The following is a 22,584-nucleotide window of genomic DNA, read 5'->3' as shown; positions in this document are numbered from 1 at the left end:
TCTCAAGCATGATTAATTCCTGTTTTAGAAAAATTGAAGACCATAGTCCTAGTATGGTATAGCATCAAGCATTTTAATTTATTTGTTGCTACCACTATCAATGTCTGTTTTGTGTTAAAGATTAAGCAATGCATGCCTGTCAAAACCAATATTGTCTATGTTTTTGTCATTAGAAGTAGATACTGAATTTTGGTTACATCGTTGGCACTATTTTCAACACTTAAAGGTTTGTGAAACGGATATCAATAATCATGTTCAGACGATAGAAATTAGTAGATTTATCACGAGTGAACTTACATCTAATAAATGCATGGGAATACAGTATGTTTGTCAAGCGCAAATTAAGTGCAGCATATCTCATAATGCTTCGAACGTGAAAGGCTTTACAAACCTGAAGCTTAACAGAAAAACATGCACGGCTTTTTAACTCGCATCAAGTCTCGGGATTTACCAAATAATGTCGCTGTTGGCCGTGCCAACAATATCTGATATTATATGCAGTCTTTGTATGAGCCATCAACATGGACGATTTGTAAATGAAACTATGCACTTGCCGGCAGTTATATACAGGTTATTGTTTGGCCGTATTTGAACTGCATTCTTGACTTGCAACCGTTCTCTTGAGATTTATCAAACTATGTTGCTCGACCACGTCGGCTGGTGGCAGCAATAGCACTGATAAAATATTTTTTTGTATCATACCACCAACATGGTTGAATTGCAAGTCAAGAAATATATATCCACAGTATTAACCTGAAAAATGAAGAGATCCAAAATTAATCTTTTGACGTTTTAAATATCATTATTGAATGAGAGAAAAGGATAATCATTGTTATGAAAGTACATGTGTATGATTTCATGATTATGAAAGTAAATAATGTATATGATTTCATCGAAATTAATATTCATTTGCGAGACATGTTTTCAGTGGTAAACGCTCATTTAGCCTAACCTAACCACTCAAAAGCGATTTTCTCAGTATCATCAGTAACATATACTTAAAGGGGAACTCCACCCAAAAATAATGTTGGTCTTAAAACTTTGTCTGTCCCGTGAAAATAAATATGCGGCAATTTTTTTGTTTGTTTGATTCAATATTTTCACAAAAAATGCGTTGAAATGCTGCAACTAGGGCATCCGGTGCGTGGGAGCAGAAATATGTCAGCGGCTTGTATTGACGTCATATCGTCAATTGCTCCTCAAAGCTTTATGTAAAGTCATTGCACAGTCATAATAAACTTGCGTCAAAATGCTTCTCCTAATCACAAAATGTTTCTTTTCGAAATGTCAGAATTTTTTATTCGTAGGTATATACACAAGCAACTTTTATAGCTTACATGCAAGTATTGAGCTGGTTATTTGTATTCTGTTTTAATAGAACGGTTTCACATCCATAAAGGCCATTACGCACAGTTTCCGCACTACATATAGAACTTGAATGTCGATTAATATTATTTTTTAAAAAATACGAAGGTTTCTTTGTGTGGAAACTGTGCGTAATGCCGTTTGCTTGTCCTCCGAATTCAACCTTAACAACAGTTTCCACTGATGTGAAAACAATCTATTGCCCTTAATAAACATTGAATAATAATAAACATGGTTGTGTAACTCATTACGGTTAGAAAATAATCCTACATAAAACCATTGTAAAAATAGCCTTTCGTGCATAGAATTAAGTTGTAGTTTCCTTGACGCAAAGTATGAACTTATAGTTTCCTAATTATTGTACATAATTGTATAATAATGGATTGCTCGAATACGGAGAGAAAATCTACTTCCTCTCCAATACTGTTACGTTTGCAGCGAGCACTTTGCTCCCGATTGTTTTGAATCGGACCTAAGACAGAAACTTACACCATGGCAACCTTTAAAAAGGCGGCTGAAGCGGGATGCAGTACCATCGATCTTTTCATTTGGCCCTCAACCCAGTAAAAAGCGTCTGTCTAGCGAGCATCGTACAGAGAAACGTCAGGCTGACCAAGACAAGGAGGAAGTTAGTAAAAGCATTTCTTGTTAAATTTTAATCAAGAAAAGTTATAGCCTAAAGTATATTCTAAATATTTCTATTTTTCTATTTTCAGCTTTCAAATATTTTAGAACAATGTTCCTCCACAAGTACAAATGTTTTCAGTGGTTGAGCCAGAAGCAAATAACAGTTGTGATTTGGGTGCGTCTGACAGTCCTGAAGCATTGCCAACTAATTATTGCAAGCCACAAACCAAAGATGCATCAACACAGTGTTCATTTGTTGTGAGGAGTTTACATGCCATGGAAGTCCAAACTACACTGTCGATGCTGAATACTGTGGATGCAGAGGTTGAAAACAAACACCCTCATATTGATCACCAATATGATGTGTGGCATTTGTCTAAATCTGTCACAAAAACTAACAAAGAAGGCTAACATTAAGGAAATGATGACTTGACCCATTGGATTAAGTCCATTTCTAATCATCTTTGGTGGTGCTCTGCAAGCTGTAACAAGAATGCAGAAGAATTGGTGGGAAAATGGAAGTCTGTCCTTAACCACATTTCCAACAAGCATTTCTGGATGGGGAACACATATTTTCATCAATGTTGCCACCAACAATTAACAGAAAAAGAAACAAAACAGAAGAAGTGGTTATCTCCTACTTCACAAGCATATATCGCTGCAGAGAAGGTGATATGTGACAAGAGGCTTCTAAAAGACCTGCCCAAAGCGAGAGCATTTTTCATTTCCTGGGATGGTAGCCCGCACTCAGTTAGCAGCATTAGATCACAACAACAATATTAAACATGATAAAGCAGTCATTAAGTCAGGGACAAACAAAGGGTTGTAAAAGCAATGAAAGAAAAGAAAGAGTACCAGTACATTGATAAACTACTTGCGGAGGTTGTGAATGCATGCAAAACTGAGGAGATTGAACTTGTACATCATGGCAAGAATCTTCCAAAGAACATTTCTAAATCATGTCCACCCAGGAAAGAAGTACTTGTAAAGGAACATCAGTCTAGATTTGCATAAAATGTCAGTGGTGATGTTAGCTATGGCAATAGGTTTTGCCATACCCATATAATATGATGTTGAATCAGTGAAGACAACTTTTGTACTACTTAAAAAAATGTTCATTCTTAAATATTAACATAGCAAAACCTTTTGCTATAGCTAGTTTCACCACTGCATTACACAAACTATTCATGTAATTAATTATAGTTATATTATAACCAGTGTAATAGCCAAGCCACATTTATAATCATTTCTTTGTAAATCTGTTTTTTTTTTTGTAATAAATTAATAATAATAAATGTGCATAGCATGACCTATAAATGAGCTGGCTATGCCACTTTAATATTGACATACAAAGTAATTGTAATGGGTATATACCTATATCATAATAAAATACTTCATTCATCAACATAGTGAAAGCCTTCAAATTGAAATTCCTCTGCAAGGCCAGGTGGAGGAAATGTTTCTCTAATGCGAGTGCACATGATGGCAAGATGAATCTCACTTCTACCCAAGACACCCCAGCACCATCTAGCCAACTGTCTATATGCAATATGGCGGTACAGTTTGTCCTCGGCCCATCATATGCTACCTCATATTGCTGCTTGTACTGGTACCAAGCTGTTTGTAAAACCCACCTATTAAGACAAACAGGCTCAAAACCAGGATGTTGTGTAATGCAGAAAGGGACTTCGGTGGTCTCATTCGTTTCTACTGCCTCTAAATTTTTGTCACAAATATTGGAAATCTCTTTGCAGCATAAACATTCCTCGTTATTATCCATTATTTGGCAGTTACCACATTGACACCTGAATATGTTAAAAGAAAGGATCTTGAAAAGTAAATGTCAAAACTTCAATAAAAATTGTATCTTACAATAAAAACTTTAAAATCTAAAGTATTATGTGTGTGTGGACGTGGTCAACTTCAAAAACTGAAAACGTACTTTTGAGATAGAAACAATGGTCTAGAATAATATAACATTTTACTACCCACCATTCAAGATTGTCGCGCCGAGATTCATCGTCAATATACAAAATTCCTGTTCTTCGTTATCCTCAAACTGGTGAGCTTCTTCGTGTTCATCAGCCGGCCATTCGGGCTCAAACTGATATGGCCGAATATTGTTTGTTGGATTGTCTTCCATTTCACTATCGATTGGTGAATTAGGCCGAGGTTCTTCCAAAAAAGCCATTATAAGCGATTGTTTTGTTTTTGTGCTAGGCTGTGCGTTATTATTTTACTTTGTTGTAAACTCAACTCCAAATCGGTTTGACGATATGACGTCAAAATAATTTCCGCTGACGCTTTCTGTGCCCACGCTGCTAAGTCTCAAAACAGCTCAAATAGCGCACTTGAAGACACGATTTTGTCAAAAATAAAATAGCTGATGTAAAAATTTCAAAAATATAGTAACCTTTGCATAAAAATGGAACTTTTAAGACCAACATTATTTTTGGGTGGAGTTCCCCTTTAAATACCAGACTATAACAGCTTGCAATTCATTTTTTTTAATAAAAAACGTATTTCGGATAAAATTCTATTGTTAATCATGTTAAATTATTCGTAAGTCGGTAATAACATTCGGATTATGTAAAGTATAATATAGATTTTATAGAGAAACAAAGCAAATGTAACGAGCAACGATATTATAATGACGATCTTCATGTGATATGGCATATGTCATATCTACTTAATTAATTATGCAAAATACTGTTTTGTTTATATGTTTTCGTTTGATGTTCATATCTCAACAAATTAAAATTGCATTCGCCTTTTGATCAACATGTTTTTGTAACACAGATATTAGGGCATGTGGTCTTTTTTTGTTTCAGTTGTTTTTCGGCCAAAAATCTTCAATCTACAAGTAAAATCAAGTAAAGAAAGTAAATTCTTAAGATCAGTCATACAATGCTACATTTATTACACATCTAATTTATTCAACTCAATGTACATTGTAGTTGTTTAAGTTTTCATGTTCTACAATGGCGTCAGATTATCTTAAAAACCACAAAAGATTTTGGAAAAATGATGAACCTGCGAAAATTCCGAAAAATAAACAAATTCCAATTCAGCACAGTGATTGCATCAAAACGTTTCTGAAATGTATCCAAGATGAAGGTTTGCGAAAAGCTTATAATCGTTACGGATACAAACCGGTGGAATCAAAACATCCAAGATCGATAATCAATGATATTGAAGATGAAAAGATCAGTGACGTCATTATAGTTGGTGCAGGAATGGCAGGTCTAAGTGCAGCGTATGAATTAAAAAAAGCTGGTCTTTCTGTGAAAATTCTAGAGCAAACAGACCGTTATGGAGGAAGAATATTTACGTATGGTGAAGAAAGCGGTCTTGCGTCTGGTTTGTATGCAGAAGGTATGGATAAACTCGCTCATTAAAGTTGTCTGGTAAAATTAAAGCTATTTCATTCATAAATCATAAATTCAAAAGCTTTGCCACAGTTTTTTCACAGAACTGTAAAATTGCTGCCCTCCCATAGCTAGAACAGCAGACAACAGCACAACTAGGAAATATACCTGGCATGCGTGTGTCAACCAGAAGCCACATTGAATAAACGACGACTGTTACTGGCTGATAAAATATGACTAAAAACAGCAACTTATTTTGTATAAACATGGTAATCATTAAAACGATATTAGCTGATTAACTTCTTGCTTTCGACGGTAAAAATTCCAATACAGCGAATGCTTTCTTAAACAATACTTCCAATCGTTCTAGCTGTAACGTGCAGTAAGTGAATAACAAATGATACCCCCACCCACGCCCATCGAAAACTCTTCCATAGAAATAAAAAAGTTTACTTTAAAGAATAAATAATTCAAAAATCGTTTGTCAACTACAAATTGAATCAAACATAAAACAACAAAAAATTTCAACGAATAGCTGAAGTAATGATGTGGTGAGCTTATGCTTCTGTGAAAGATTCAACAACTAGGTATCTTTTCTACTCTCTTTTTATGTTATTCATTCCATCTGTTTCCAAGCATTCGAAAAATTTCACTATCAATTGATAGTTTTCAGTTGCTTGTCAAACTCCTTAGTTAAATAAAAATAGGAGGAGGCCTCCTAAAAATTATAAGTAGCATTTTTGCATGTTCGCTTTATCAATTTAAAAATCAAAGAATTCAACATTGTTAAGCACCCTACAAGGTGTTTCTCATTTTTAGAAAGTTTTTAGACAAGCATGCAAATGTAAAACATAATATAATAAAGTAAATGATATGCCATCAGTGTCATATAGGAAAATGAAAATAGCTGTTTTATTACCATTTTCTGTCTCATCAGGTGATGTTAACAACAAAATATGCTATTAAGGGAAATCCCAAAAAATTTCTGCGAGATTTTTTTGAAGTCTACCAGGCCGCAATAAACATACGTATGTTTTATATTCAAAAGACACTTGTATCTTTCATAGGAATTTTACTGTTTTAATGTTATGAGTAAGGGGTGCTGTCCTTTCAAGAAAAGTTAGGAGGGTCTTATAGCCTTCATTGTTTCTCCGCTTCCAACTCCCCTGAGTTGTGCCTATATTCTTTAGTGCCAAATCTGATGATTGTGTTGGGCATTGAATCACACAAACCTTTTTATCTGTGGGGTGTTTTCAAAAAAATATTCTTATGTGTGTGTTTGACGTCATTGTCGTGTTGGAAGACACAGAACTAAAAATATATTCTACGAATTTTTAAATCTACAGGTTATACACTTTAATGAAACAGTTTTTTCATAATCAAGTAATCTAGAAAAGTCATTTTAAAGAGAAGCATTGATTAAAGATTGAGAGATTACACTCTTTTCTTTTAGAAAATGCAAAATTTTATGAAAATTACTAGAATACATGAATTTTTTGGTATTATATGATATTGGCGACCATCTACATATATAATTCTTTAATCATGTACATGCAGAAATGAAAGAAAATCTTACAATTTTCAACTAAAAAAATATTTATTATTTTTCAAGCTGGAGCAATGCGATTGCCTGGAGGTGTGGATGATCAATATGAAAAACAACATTATTTAACGGACGGTTACATCAAGAACTTTAATCTACCTATCAAATGTTTTCCAAACTACGATGAAAATGTCATTACTAGCATTTATGGTCTTCGCGAAAATCTAAAGGTAAAGTATAAAAATAGTGAACAAAAAGTGTGTAAAAGCAGAGATCGTGTAATGTAAATTTAACAAGACGACTTTTAATGCATGTATTGGGAAGATGCAATTGCATGTCATGAGAAATGTTTTTCTATTTCCGCTAGCTAGTCAAAACGATGCTTGCTAAACATATAGTATCAGAGGCTTAACTAGAACGTTAATTGGGGAGGGGGGCATATTCATATATTCCGCCTTGCCCAACTGATTTCTCATGAAAGTGATTTGAGTTTCAAAGAAATCGGCAGGGCACAACGGAATATATGAATATACACACCCAGTTAACGTTCTAGTTACGCCTCTGTATAACATATTCAAGTGTTGTTCTTTTATACAAATAGAAAGTTTGTAACATGAAAGGCAAACATCGATAGAAAGAAAACTCAAATCATTTCTATAAATTTACAACAATTATTTTCTCAACAACGAACTTAGGCCTGCATTATAACTAATACTGCTAATACTGGATTACACTTAAAATGCCTGCCACTACAGTTCATTATGTCGCTATATGCAACTGGATATTGTTAGTACTACTCTTTCATATGTAATGATTAATTTGCTAGAATAATTGTTTATGCTGCTTTGTGTCTCGTGTTTTCAGTTTGGGCTGAGAAACATTTTGACAAATTTTGGCCAAACTGGATGGATGGAATAAATGAATTATTACGAAAAGACATTTTGAATATTGGTAATTATACAATGAGATGTTTTTGTCTATTTTTATGATTCAGATATGTAAAAAAAACTATTGACGAGGCATGCAAGGGAAAACAACCATATTTAATTGGGTGAGAATCTATGTCTTGAGAATAAAATCAACATTATAAACTGTTAGTAACAATAATTTACCTTTTTTTAATCAGGAAAATACTACGACGAAACAACAAGTGTTGTCAGTGACCAGATTTACACTTGGTTATCAAAAGCAAATAGTGTAGATGATCAAGTTAATGCTTGGGATCGTTGGATTAAAATTTGGAGTCGGTTCACGGTGGAAAATTTTCTTGAAAGTACTATCAATGTAATTAAAGCTAAAGTTTCTATTCAAGAGCAGGAAGACTTGGATTTAATAAAGCTTGAAAGTCTTTTGCCATATTCAGCGACGCCGTTCAAGGCTTTTCTGTAGTTTTCTATGCGTATGATCTTGACCAATCACTTGAACACTATCTTTCTTTTCCATTGGGAAAATGGCATTCTCCTGAAATGCATTGTTTGAAAGGTGGCATGCACAGTTTGCCAAAAGCGTTTTTCAATAGTGGAATATTAAATACAGATGACATAGAATACAAGAAGCAAGTATATGAAATAAATTACTGGTTTAAAGATGATTGCCCGCTCAACGATTTTGTAGAGGTGTCTTGTTATTCAAATAGTGGTGCATCAATTGTTTATAAAGGAAAGGTAAGTTTAGTTAACCGAAATTAATTTAGTCGGAAATGTTTGCTTAACCTTTTACTTTACGAACTTGTTCAGTGATTGTTGAACTACTATACTGCCGAAGGGTTTATTAAAATAAAACTCCCCCACAGCGAGACATCTGCGTCTCTTGTGAATTGCAACCTGTGTTATGTACATTAGACTGGATAACGCATCTCTCGTGAAAATTAAAGCGGGAAGTTCGATCATTTGCTGTTGACTTAATGGGGGATGTCGGTCTTACTTTACCATCCTTTTGTATTACAAATTCACATTTTTTGCTTTTTTATATTTTAAAAACTTCTGATTTGGACAAAGTTTTAATGAGATGTACAGGAAAACCGGTGGAGAGTTTTAACCCTAATGTTGTATTTTCTGTGCATTTGTAATGACTGAGAAATGAGATAGCATGTTGTATCGCCATTTAAAAGTTGAAGTTGACAAGGACAATTTTTATTCCGCGAGGCATTTTTCGAAGATGAATTCTCAATCTGCAACAAAGTATCAACAAACGCCTTCATGTCTTCAATATATTCATCTATAGTGTAGATGTTCATAAAGGAACTGGTTAAAAACTTTGCTTCACTGATGAAAAACAGAAGCTTAGCATATTTCTATAATGTACATCTTGTATATTTTGATGATATAGTTTTCAATTTACTGATGTATATCAGAACATCTTTCTGATTATATGTCTATGTTGAATTGTTTTTATCCTTTACTGAAAAAACAATAAAGACGTAGTTTGATATTACAACCGTATTTTTAATGTTTAAATTTGTGAAGAAAAAGAAATGTTTCAAGCAAATGTTTGAAGCAATCTTCCATGAATGTCAAGATGCTTTTGAGACCGAGTGAAAATATTCTTATTTTTATAAAGAAAAATAATCGCATTTTAAATTGCTCGATGTGGCTTGTTGAGACGAAAATTGAATTTTTTATTAAGTGTACTGTCTCCGAATAGTAAAATTCACTTTTGCTATGATAAATATCACTTAAATACATTTTGCTTTCTCTTCGAACAATTTACACCGCTCTTAAATAAATTTAAAAATTTGATTTTCTAAGCAATTTTTTTGCCAGAAATAACTCGTCGACTACAGTCATAATATCGTAAAAAATCCGCCCGCAGCTGCAGCCAATATAAATGCAGGAAATCAAAAACTGTCCTTCGCATGCATAAACAAGAATCGAAGTAAAATATTTCTGGACGTTTTTGTGAAAGCTTTAAAAATCTGTTGATGATAATGGTAGTTTTGAACTTTTTTCATGTTTGTTTGGAAGGTGTATATGAAAAATGTATTTAAAATTTATTTAAGAAAAGGAAGTTTCATCCCGTGTCTGCACGGGCTGATGGAAACCGAGGAGACCTTTCAGACAAATCAAGAGCAGATCAATGCAAGCCCCAGACGAAAGGTCAAGGTCCGCACTTGCTCGAGAGTTCGTATAAACGTCTCCGAGGTTTGCATAAGCCTGTGCAAACACAAAAAACATCTTTTATTTCTTTTACAAAATAACAGTAATAGAAAACAGAAAAATTTGAAAAAAAATTAATTTGCATTATCTCATTGATTGATTGATTGATTTTGTTGGTTGGGCTGAAATTGGATTTAACAGGCTAATGCAAACACAGCAATAGACCAATCAGAGCATGCACTTATTTTTTTGTATAAAAATAGAAGTTTCTCCGGATTGTATATAAAATGATTTTATTGAGCTTTCAACTCGGTGCTTCGAGCCTTCATCAGAAAGATATAGGAAGTTATATACTGTTCTTTTCATATGTAGACGATTAGAGCGTCTAACTGGATTAGTGGGTGGATTAATGTGATTGGATGATGTGGAATGCGTTGTCATGGGTATTGGTGTATTGTGAATATGACTGGTGTTATTATTATTAGAGTGTAATGCTTTGTCTTTATGTTTGGCGAAACATAATTTGAGTTTTGTGTAGGTTTGTGAGTGACGTTAATATTAAATGGTCGAAGAAGTCTGGTAGTCATTTCTGATGTTCCGTTTATGTATGGTAATGTGACGATTTTACTATTTCTTCTGGTTTCTTGTTGCTTTTGTCGGTTTGTGTTTTGTTTTGTATTTTGTTTATAGTTTTGTTTATGAAGTTTCTAGGGTAATTGTTTTTAATAAATGTGGAGTATATAGTTGCGTTCTGTTTTCTTGGCTTCTTCGGTATTACAATGAGAGTGTATCCTGTTAAAAAGTGTTCGAATGCATCTTATTTCGTGTTGTGTTGGGTGGAAGCTGTTGAAATCGAGTATTTGGTCTATGTAGGTGGTTTTGCGGTATACTTGAGTGTTTAGTGTGCCGTCATCTGAAATTGTAAAAAAGAAAAATCATTCAGAACTCTTAACTATGAAAATATTTTATTTTGCTTATGAATGCGTGCTAATCTTAAACATAATTATAAATATGTATATACATACATGGAATATATTCCAAATTACATTTGGCATAAAACAAAATGCTTGTCAATGTAAATGCTCATCTATGTAAAAGTAAAATTACAATTGAAAATAAAAATTTATTTCAAAAATAAAATCACAGTTTTTGTATGAAATGAGATTTCTAGAATTCCTAAGAACAAAAATTATCATATATTTTCATAAATATTTCTTTCAACAGCTTAAAATTTTCTTAAAATGCATTTAGGAAACTATTTTTCACCATTTTAGAAAAAAATTAAAATATATTTTTGAACATATATGATGAACACATGTCTTAGGAACATTGACTGATTACGCAAACCTCTCAATTTTGCATCAGTAGAAGTTGTGTGAGTGTCGCAGCAGCAACTATATCATAAAAAACATTACTTTAGGACTGATTACACTAACATATGCAAGCGCTAATTAACCAGGCTTTCAACGTTGGTTCCAGCGTTGCTATAACTTCGGACTTCAACGTTCTATGAACGTTGCTTTAACGGTTAATTACTACGTCGCTAACAAACGTTGTGTCAACTTCAGTACAACGTCAAAATAATTACTTAAAGTAGTGCGAACGTCGTTAAAAAGTTAGGTCGGACCTGACGTTCTCACAACCTTTAACCAACGTCATAAGTAAGTCGTGTGCAAGCTGGGATACCCATCATGCACTCACAACTAAAGAAAAAGGACAAAAAAACTACAAATAACGCCAAAACTACAACAATGCACTATTATGGTATTAACAGCAGTCATATTCACAATACATCAATACCCATGACAACGCATTCCACACCATCCAATCACATTAATCCACCCACTAATCTAATTAGACGCTCTAAGCGTCTACTAATGAAAAAGAATTGTATATAACTTCCTATATCTTTCTGATGAAGGCTCAAAGCACCGAGTTGAGAGCCCAATAAAATCATTTTATATACAATCTGGAGAAACTTTTATTTTTATACATTAAATATGCCTGGATTACCAATCTTTAAACGTATTTTTTTTGTATTTTATATTACTATCTGATTGAAAAATTTTGCCAATTGTTAATGTTAAAAGTTTGTAATGCTCACCAATAGCTTTAATGTTAGCTACAAAAAATTTTAAGATTGTCTGTGTAAGGGAATAATTTAACTTAAAAAATATCTTATGCTTACGTTTTTTTAGTAAATACCACAAGCATCCATTTTGAGAAGTTCGCAATAACGATTGAAGTCTTGAGTTGTTCAATTTCATATGACTTATTGTTGTCATCGTCTTGCAATTCATTAGCTTCAATAGTATCTTTTTTGTAAAATAATGAACTTTTATGATGTACAAGAAAAACCTCATTGGTTAGTGCGAAAAGATTCAGCAGTGAAAGACGACATATTTCAATGTTATATAATACAGCAATAAGTCATTCATTCATACTTTAGACAAATTTCTTTCTGTATGGAGACAATTTTCCTGACTGGCTGAAGACGTAATGTGTGCAACGGTAAAATTACTACTTTGTTTTTATGTAGGCCGTAATTGTTGCCACACCAACTAATATTTTGCGCCAAATCACTTTCAAATCAAAGCTTAACAATAATAAGTCCCAGTTGGCGACAAGAAAAAAACCTTCAAGCTATGAACCATATTCTTACCTTGCATTCATCAAAAATCTTTCTTCAAACCAAAACAAGATTCTGGGAAGATGAAGGAATCAAAGGTGGGTTTTCAATTACAAACCTTCCCATAGGTCAGGTTCATTACGTCACCCCGGAAGACCCCTGCACAAAAGAAGGGCTTGTAATGATTTACGTATGGACGAAGGAGGCTTTGCTTTTTGGCTCCATGGAAGAAGAGCAAGTAAAACGAAAAGTAGTGGAACAACTCGCAGAAATTCATCCAACATTAAAAGAAGAACTTGTATCAAACTGTATAATTCATCATTGGTATAGGCTGCCATCTTATCAAGGCGCGTGTGGAGCAATGAAAACTGCTCAATACGGCAACATCAGGTAGGATCATTTAGGATAACATGCAATTTTTTCATGAAAGAACACATAAAAAGCTAGAGTACATAAAATTACAAATATAGCTAATATTGAACCATAATTGACTAATTATAGAATATGACCTTAGCGAGATCAAGTTGTGTTCATACCACGTTGTTTACTGGCCACGAACTTTGACTGTATGATGAAATACAACATTGCCACAAGTTTTTTGCCGTAATTTTTATAAGATTTTCAAATCCTCCATTTTTTTACAGCTTATTTATCAGAACTGGGTGCATAAAAAATCAAATTTGTACTTCAACTTTTAATTTTTAAGACTGTATTTGAAGCTTGTCTTAGAAACACGTGCTTACATTTTTTAATAAGTTGAAGAATTGTGGCAAAGTTGGTTGATATCTGAGCTTCGTATAAACTTTATAGGTCAAACAAATTTTTTATTTGGTCATGACATACATTGTTTTTTTCAAAACTAGGTATTTATGGGAGCCTATGGGAAACGTTCATTTCGCTGGTGAAGGAATTTCCTTTACACAAAGTGGATACAAGGTGCTTTAGAAAGTGGTTTAAAAGCTGCATATCAAGTTTATGAACGACATATGGATAGAAACGGTCACCATGTTTAAATAGACACAAGAATGTGACAATTCCTTCAATAATTATCTATTTTTCAAATATTTGCATAAACTTTTAACCATTTTAATAATTGTCCCTCTGTTAGGAATAAATTACTTTTGACCTTCACCTCTCGGGAACTTAAGCCGTCATGGTATTACCTAATTCCAACGAATGGAGAGAAAAGAATTATAACAAATAGACCTATTTACGCTTGTTTAATTCTGAAGCTTAGGCCATTTAGTAGCTATGGCTAAAATAATATTTTGTTGTTTTAACAATGAGAAACGTACTCTGCGCGAGCAATTCCTTTTTTTTTATCATCATATTAGATGTAATGTGTCATATGATAGAAATAGCATTAATTTTTTATTATAAAGATATGAAATACTTTTTGCAATGAATTTTTAACCAACAGCCCGTTTTTTTCTCCATGAAGTCAAACAACAGGCTAGTACAATTCTTTTTTAAATTGAAACTGGTCTAGGGTAAGATTATCTTTAAATCACGATCTCTTGCTTCTTTTCCCATTTTTGTGAGGGAGGGTGTAACATAGATAGTTGATCACAACACATTATTCAACCAGGCGTAGTGAACTTGCGATACAAGTAGAGCTTCCATATCGTAAGTATTAAGGAGAAACGCATGGAGGTAAAGCTATATCTATGCATGCAATAACATAATTAGTGAGAAAATATTTACCGTTTTCTTCTGTTATAGTTAAACACAAAGACCGAATTCGAAATCGATGTGACATGAATTTAATTAATAAAAGGAAAGTTGATTTATGCCTTTTAGCTTTATTATACTCAGCTGTTTTTTTCTATCTAACAATCTAACAATCTAACAATCTCTATTCTAATAAAGGTAGAGGCCAGGGCCTGAGTTATTATACAACATTTCTTTCAACGTCGAATGTGGAATAACGTTTTAAATATTTGTTAGCTAAGTATGTTAACTTGAAATATATAATGTGCTAAGCATTTATGAATTTTAAATCACTTTAGCAAACCTCAGTTATGAAATTATATGATTTCATTAAATAAAATAAATACAATTAGTTTATAGAAGTGTATTCAATTTACAAAGATACCAGGCAGAAAAGTAAAGCTCTGCAAAAAGGTGGAAGGGCAACTTTTGATACAAGAGACTGACTCGGTTCTCATACTTACGTTTGAATATCAACTTTTCTTCATCATTACTTCATGACAAACATCGTTCAATGAAGAAAAACAAGTTTGCGTTATTCCATCTGTAAAGTTACAATCTTTTTCAATTAAGTAATATTAACAATGTAGCATCATTTTTATGCATGTTATCATTATATGCATTATCTTTTAATTTATGTCTTTTAAATATTAGCTATCATGAAAAGTTGTGAGTGCATTTTAATACGTAATATAAAAATCAAACATGTTGGGTAGATATTTTAAGACCAGTGACGTTTAAGGTGTAGGCTTACAAACCTATAAACATGCAGCAATTGCACAGCACGATACTATAACGACGATTATGCCTCCATTTATTCCGCCGATGATCTCACCTATTTCTGTACAAATTAGAACAAAAATTAAATTTTGAAAAAGTTTAAAATGATCAGCAAGTTGTGGGACTCTTATTGCATTGATGAGAAGACAGTTAAAATGTCGTTTTTTTATGTATATATTTGCAAATTATATGTAAATCTGTTTAACGACTTAATCGATTCTGCAACAACGTAGCTAGATTGAAGAATTTGGAGGGTTAAGAAGCATTGTATATTTTATATAACAGACAAAATTTTTCAATTTTATGTCAATTATTTGTCCAACGATATGTCAGCGTACATATGGTTTTCGATTAGGAATAAGCTTCTAAAACTCGAGCATTTCTTAACTTACTTGTCGCTGTACTGCTTTCCTTTTTTTTCATTATTTGTACCGCGCCATGTTTGTTCTAAAATAGCAAGTTGTTATGCCTCTTAAATTCAGCAATTAGAAATCAGGCTAATTTCTATACAAATTTTCAGTCTTCTATCAAACTTTATGCACATGCGTAGCATAAATTTTTGCTGCTGACTGTACCACCAGTGTCCATGTTTTATCAATTAAAATTTACATATTCATTTTTAATCTCTATTAACTAAATATCCGTCAACCGACCAGAAAACACTGTCGATCAGCTGAACAAAGCTAGCTACATGAAAGGAAAATTTTAATAAATGTGAATGCCCTTGTCAAGTCCAGCAAAACTTTAAATGACGTTTTGCCCTTGCTTGCATGCAATTGTTCATTGCATACATGAAAAAGGCTTTTAATCAGCTGCATAGACTCAATGCTTTATATTAAGAGCAGAAGTTAATCTTCCCTCTCTGATTTGAAATGGTATAGCTATGATGATAAAGAACGAGAAATAATTTGCATGAAGGATCAAAACTGGAACTAAAATATTTGTCCATATTGAAAAATTTCTTTATTGTTTTGAACATTGCAAATCCCATGGGAAATGGCCAAAAACACCTAATATAATTAAAACAACTGTTTAAAACCAGAACACATTTAGCAGAAGTTGACACCTGAACAGTATTTGGAAGAAATGTTTCGTGTCTTTTAAATTTAAAACAGTTCTTTTAGAACTATCGGATAATTAATCTTAATATATACTGTTATTCTACGAACTAATATGTTAGTTAGGTCATCCACCAAGGAAATTGAGATATTAATAAAACAATTTTTAGATTTTTTGCAACGGCAATTGTTCCTTTTGATTATTATTGAGCCGAGAGAAATTTAATTTGTGCAAGTTTAGTATAATTTAACTTTTATTTACTAATATTAGAAAACTTTTATGTGATGAAAAACTTTTTTTTATTTATAGAATTGTTACGTAAAAATTAGAAAATGCTTCATTTGGCACCGCAGAATATCAATAATTTGGTGGATGATATAATTATAGTAATAGATGTTATAATGATTTCTATAGAATGAGCTGGATATAAAATGTAGTCTGAAAGCAGGTTCACACTCAATTATAGCTAACAGACGAAGGTACCTGCATATTCATTTTTTTATGTCAGCAGTCAGTACTAAATAATTGACCCTTACAACATATAAAAAATTACGAATCACAATGGCCTTTATTAACCATCTAAAAATAACAGAAAAGGTCGTGCGTTGAAGATTTCTCTCTATGTTTATACAGGTGTTTTCTCCAGATGGTCCGTTCTTTTTTAACTGTAAATTGTATTTATCAGAAGAGTCTGAAATGTTTGTAAAAAACATGGCACTGGCTGTACAGTCTTTTCATGATAAACATGTGGAAATAAAATTAAGGACACCTTAAAAAATTGCAAGAACAAGTATAACACAAAATTATGATGATTCATTAAAGTATCAATTTATTATCATTTAGCAAAGAAAACTTTGATTCATGCAAGTTTAATGAACTTTAAATCCTAAATTACCACCGAAAGATTATTTAACTAATGAAAAGTTTTCTTCAATTAAAACTGTGCGTATAATTTTTTATGGAATTCCAAAAAAATCTACAAAATAATTCATCTGTGATCACGGAAGATTGATAATTCAGATGGGCCCCATTCATATATTCACATGTTATAATACATAATCACAAATGATCATAACATGAACTAGAAATCGAAAATGCATATATAAATATTCAGCTCACCCACCCATCTCACCTCTCCCCATTTATCTATAATCAAAAGTCCCTGCTGACTTAAAGAAAATTAATGGGCGTTGTACATTGAATATAGAGAACAAACTTTTTTAATACAAACATTTTTCGGCAAACTTACGTGTATAAATAAATAATGATAAGTTACTTACACGTAATTGAGATGAGTATAGGGTTTCAATTGTTTTAAGCTAATTAGCATATAGAGGTTGGACGATATAAAAACGGAAGAAAAAATCAGCATTAATTTATATTTACAAACCTGGAAGAGGCAAGATAAGATCCTCAAATCTAGCAAACATTGAGGGATAACATCGGTAAAAAATGCAATAATAATGGCATATCATTAAAACCCGAGTACAGCATAAGAAAACGGTCGGTTTAAAGGCGCCTTGCAGCTAGCGTAAGGCAAATTATGGCGTGTGCATCCCCCTAGAAAAATTCTGCTTTAGTTTGTGCCCCTCCTTACAAATTTCGAGTGACGCCGCAGTTAAAAGCTGTGTATACTGAATTATGCGTGTGCAGTGATATAATAATAACTAGTAAATAAAGTTTTAATAAAAAAACTTCTTACAAAATAAATAATGATATTTCTCTGAAATTTGAATAACATGACCAAATTTTGCCCGCTAGATAAACTGTAAGAACAAATGCACGTATTATCGTTTCTGAGGCCGACATTTTTTCTTATGTTTTATTTTTCCAAATGGGCAACGAGTTTCCAAGCAGCGTATTTCCTTTCTAAAAAGATGTACTTACATTATACAGTATAAGTATTCACCGAGAAACCACAGATTTAAATGTTATAATGAATCTTAACTTTCTTCAAATTTAGTTGAAGTGTGTATTAGCCATGGTGAATGAAAATAAAAATCTTGATAATTCTATAAAAAGAACTGTTGAAAATTACAATTAAACAGCTCGTTGCAATTCGTAGACTTTTTATCAGGTATAATTAAAAATAAAAATCCACTAATATTTCTCTTCAGTGTTATAGGTATAAGAATTTATGAGCTCACACATTGTAAAAACAATACAGATTTTGTAAAAGAATGAATTATTACTTCATCTAAAATTTACATTGAGGGCTGGCTTTGCTAATGTTTGTAATGACGGCAAGAAAAAATGATGTCACCAAAGCACAACCTAGGAGGTGATATTTAAAACAAGGATGAGTAAAGACATAATACTTTATTCAGCAAAGCACAGGATTAGTTAACAATGGGCGGATATAGGGTACGTTAAATCAGTCACGCAACTGTCGTTTACATCTCAAAAATTACATGTTCAAAGTGATTTCAAACCCATCGATAAAAGCAAATTTGTGATTATTAAATTCTTGAATATATTATCACTCGGATCAGTTTTCGCAATTCATTTTTATGCAAAAATGTCTAATATCTTATTGGTTACCAGAACAATGTATTTTAATTGATCTGGAAAGATATTAACTGACTGACTGATAAGCGGTGGAATTACAACCCGCGCAATTGAATTCATATACCACCATAGATTTAATTGAATCAGGGATCGGGTCTTTGATTGAGAAGAAGTATTTGATTTTAAATGATGTGAAAATTAGTTGAATGTCAATATCTGTACATAAGCCTTTCATAATGTTCGTAAGTCTACGCTGTGTGTGTCGTGAGTAATGTCCGATGTATGGTAGTTTGAAGTATAGATTTGTTATTTTGGAATTTTCATTTGTGTTGGTCGTCACGGTCGTGTTAGGAGTTTCGGTGTCCAGTTTGAGGTTATTACCTTGTTTGTTGTTGAGATATCGTTTTACGGTTCGGTTACTAAAGTGTAAAGAGTTTCGTAAAGAGTGGATGTGATGAGTGTGGGAAAGAGTTTCGTAAAAGAATGGATGTGATGTTTTTTATGTCTCTTTAAAAGCCATTGTTAGTATTGCCCAGTTTGTATGCTCTGTCGATTAGTGTGCGTATAAGTCCGGTTTTGTATGAAAGCGGTGCGAAACTAAAATAGTTCATCAGACGTCATTTAAAATAGACGACAAATTTCTTTATAGCAAACATGTTTCGGCATACTTTATGCCAACTTCTGCGCAAAGTGAATAAATATAGGAAGTTTACATGATAATATGTGATAGTGATCGGTAGTGGGAAACAAATAAATTTTGGAAAGACATCAAAGGATTGACAATTATTGAGGATATTTTCATCTAAATGAGCTTTACGCTTTTTAGCTGTTAACTTTTCCCATTTTCGGAAATCAGCTAAAGAAACCTTCCTACTATAATTATTCACTTCGCACTGAAGATGGCATAAAGTATGCCGAAACATGTTTTCTACAAAGAAATTTGTCGTCTATTTTAAATGTCTTATAACCATTGTGCTTTCACGAAATTATGGAAACTTCATCAGAAGTCCTGTGTATGTTGGTTTGTGATATATAGATGTTTTACAGCTGTCATAAGATTTTGCTAGTAAAATGTCAAGAAATGGCATTTGATCTTGTTGTTCAATTTCGAATGAGAATCTAATGTTTTTGCGTGCTGTGTGTTGATGTAATTATAAAATTTCATGGCCTCAGTCTTATTAGTAAAAACACGAAAAATATCGTCAACGTAACTGCGGGAAAATAGTGGTTTAGTGTCGTTGTAATTGTTTAGCCAGTTTCATTCATGTGAGCCCATGAAAATGTTAGCAAATATGGGGGGCTAATGGAGAACCCATCGCAACACTGTCCGTCTGGTCATAAAATTTTCCATTGGCTAAAAAGTGCGTCAGTGCTGTCGCTATCAAAAACAGTTGCGTGAGGTCCGTCTTCTTTATAGTGATACTGGGGTTATGATATTGCGTCAATTGCTAGGTTGATGGTTTCAGTCAGTGGTATGTTTGTGAATAGGCTTTCGACGTCATAGGAGATGAAGAATTTGTGACAAGAGGTGGATGAGTTGAAAGATGAGAAGTCGTCGAGGAAAGTGAAAGAATCTTTAGTGGAGAGGTCATCTGGTACGAGTGGTGTTAGTAGAGAACTAAAATACTTAGCTAAATTATAATTGTATATGTTGATGGTTGAAACTCTCGGTCGTTGATCTGGTGCTCGTTTCTTGTATAGTTTCGGTAAGCCATAGAGGCGTGAGAGTTGAGAACCTCTGGAAGATTTCATTATAGACTTTGTTGTTAATCGAGCCTTTCTTTAGAAGCTTTCTTAACAGTCATTGCAGTTTTGCTTCACGTGATAGTGTGACGTGGACTTTGCTGTATTGTTAATAATTTTAAGACAAGAGTTCCGATACATTTGACGATCCAGGATCACAACGCCGTTGCCCGGTTTGAGAATGATAATGTTTGGATTGTTGCGAATGTTTTTAAGGATGTGATGTTTTTTGAAGTCAACTGGCGTCGGGTGATAAGATGAGATGTACGAGTGAGCAATGTGTGCCCTGCCAGCTCTGTTTTGAGATGCGTGTAGTTTTCTTGATTGCGAATGTTGCGTTTTATAGTTTGGTGGATTTTTTTGAATGTTGCCAGAATGTCCGTTGAGTTGAGTCGTAGTGGTTTAATGCTGAACCCAAGTCGAAGTCAATTTCATTATTATTGTTATAATTTATGTATCATATAAACTTTGCATAAACTTTTATATAAACTTTGTATTACATAGGTATTATTCACTTATACTGAAGATGGCATCATGAGACGCCGAAACATGTCTATTCTAAAAGCACTCGTCGTCTATATTAAATGCACATTACCAATAGCGTTTCTAAGAAATGATGAAAACAGGCTTTATAAGAACTAACTTGTCCTGCTACCGAGGATGAATGAATTGTGATTGTCTTGGCAAAGACAATATGTCAATTATAAGAATAAATTTCTGCAATTGCTAACAGAAAGCAAATCATCCTCGTGTAGGAATATCGATTATTGGGAATGGGCCATATTGATAAATACATAATATTGGTGTTCAATTCATTTGAAATGCATTATTTAAATAAACGAATCAGAACATACGACCTTCGAATGATACAACCTTTAAAATCATACAAACGTATTGCACATAAATCAAATAATATATTTACCATTTACTGTTCTCTTTACATAAATCGATTGAATAAAAAACTAAAACAGATTTCTGGGCCGCCTTTAGTGAACCATACATGCATTAACCAATCTTATTTACATATCAATGTTTTGAAGTTGTAAGTCAAGTCAAATACGCTGAATATTGGCGATTTTGGTGGCAATATTTTGAATAATTGAAGATTTATGATGCGAATAACATTGATGTTTGTGCTCAGTAAGTAAAACTACTTATATTTATGTCGATTAAACTTAAATAAGGCTTTTATTCTAAAAAATGAGTGCCTATAAAATACAGCATGTTTTACCACCACAAAATACAGCGCAAATTATATGGACACAATCTGGCTCGATCTTGCCTCGATTTTTGAAAGGCTTTATAAATCTCGAGAATAATATGTGGTTACTTACCTTAAAGAAACAAATTAGAAAAATATATGGGAACTTTATTTCATGATTTGTATTTAAGCTTGGGATATTCACGTCTTCGGTGCTCAGAATAAAGCTGGGTTTCCATATGATCGTGAACGTGTTGCAACAATGTCGTGAATGTAATGACAGTTTCGTAAATGTCTTGAAAATAGAATATAACTCTATCATTGCGACTCTGCAACGACATTTCCGAATCATAAGTCACAACCATGTGGAAACCAGACTTCAGATTGACAGCTAAATTTTCATTTGTATGAGATCAGCAATATGGCCGAATTTCAAATCATCCATATCTTGGAGGAAAATTAATTTTATAGTTTAGAAGCATCACACTGAAATATATGAACATTTAGCCTGACATATAGCTACAGTTTATCAATTTTCAAAATGAATAGATAAGAAGTTTATATCTAGTTCATGGAGGTTACACCTCTGATTTATTAAATGATTTTACCAGCTGATAGGTAGCAATTGACATGTAAACAGTTCGTGATGCTTTATTGCATTTTAATGAAATAAAGTAAGCCTTTCTTTTGACATTGTGCCAGTATTAAACAATGGCGACAATAAAAACAATCAAAACTTTACTGTTCATTTTACTTTGGGTAATTCAAATTTACTTAAAATAGTTTATTTCAATCATTTTTTTCTTTATAAAGTCAAACAAAACAAAGCATAATAAAACAATTTTTGTTATGTTCAGGGGCTGATTGACATAGGATTTTGAATACTGTACACAAATCTTAGGATGTCACATGCCATGTAATACCACATGTTAATTAAAATTGATTAAAGTGGTACT

The 22,584-nt window shown here is 32.9% G+C and overlaps 1 protein-coding gene and 1 long non-coding RNA gene across 2 annotated transcripts; both read left to right on the top strand.

Moving 5' to 3' along the window:
* The first annotated feature begins 180 nt into the window (after positions 1-180).
* Positions 181-7,190, top strand: LOC124454204 (L-amino acid oxidase-like). The gene is made up of 3 exons (XM_047005010.1): positions 181-226; positions 4,950-5,367; positions 6,973-7,190. Exons 2-3 carry the CDS (start codon positions 4,974-4,976, stop codon positions 7,188-7,190), a joined length of 612 nt encoding a protein of 203 aa, XP_046860966.1. The 5' UTR covers positions 181-226; positions 4,950-4,973.
* Positions 7,191-8,271: 1,081 nt separating this feature from the next.
* On the top strand, positions 8,272-13,545 carry LOC124455103. The gene is made up of 3 exons (XR_006951712.1): positions 8,272-8,567; positions 12,538-13,017; positions 13,491-13,545. It is a non-coding gene; the product is annotated as an uncharacterized LOC124455103 (long non-coding RNA).
* Positions 13,546-22,584: the final 9,039 nt, after the last annotated feature.

Source organism: Xenia sp. Carnegie-2017, unplaced genomic scaffold, assembly GCF_021976095.1.
Source record: "Xenia sp. Carnegie-2017 unplaced genomic scaffold, XeniaSp_v1 HiC_scaffold_3, whole genome shotgun sequence".
NCBI lineage: Eukaryota > Metazoa > Cnidaria > Anthozoa > Malacalcyonacea > Xeniidae > Xenia > Xenia sp. Carnegie-2017.
Note: the sequence above shows the minus strand (reverse complement) of the source record. Positions and strands in the feature narration are given on the sequence as shown.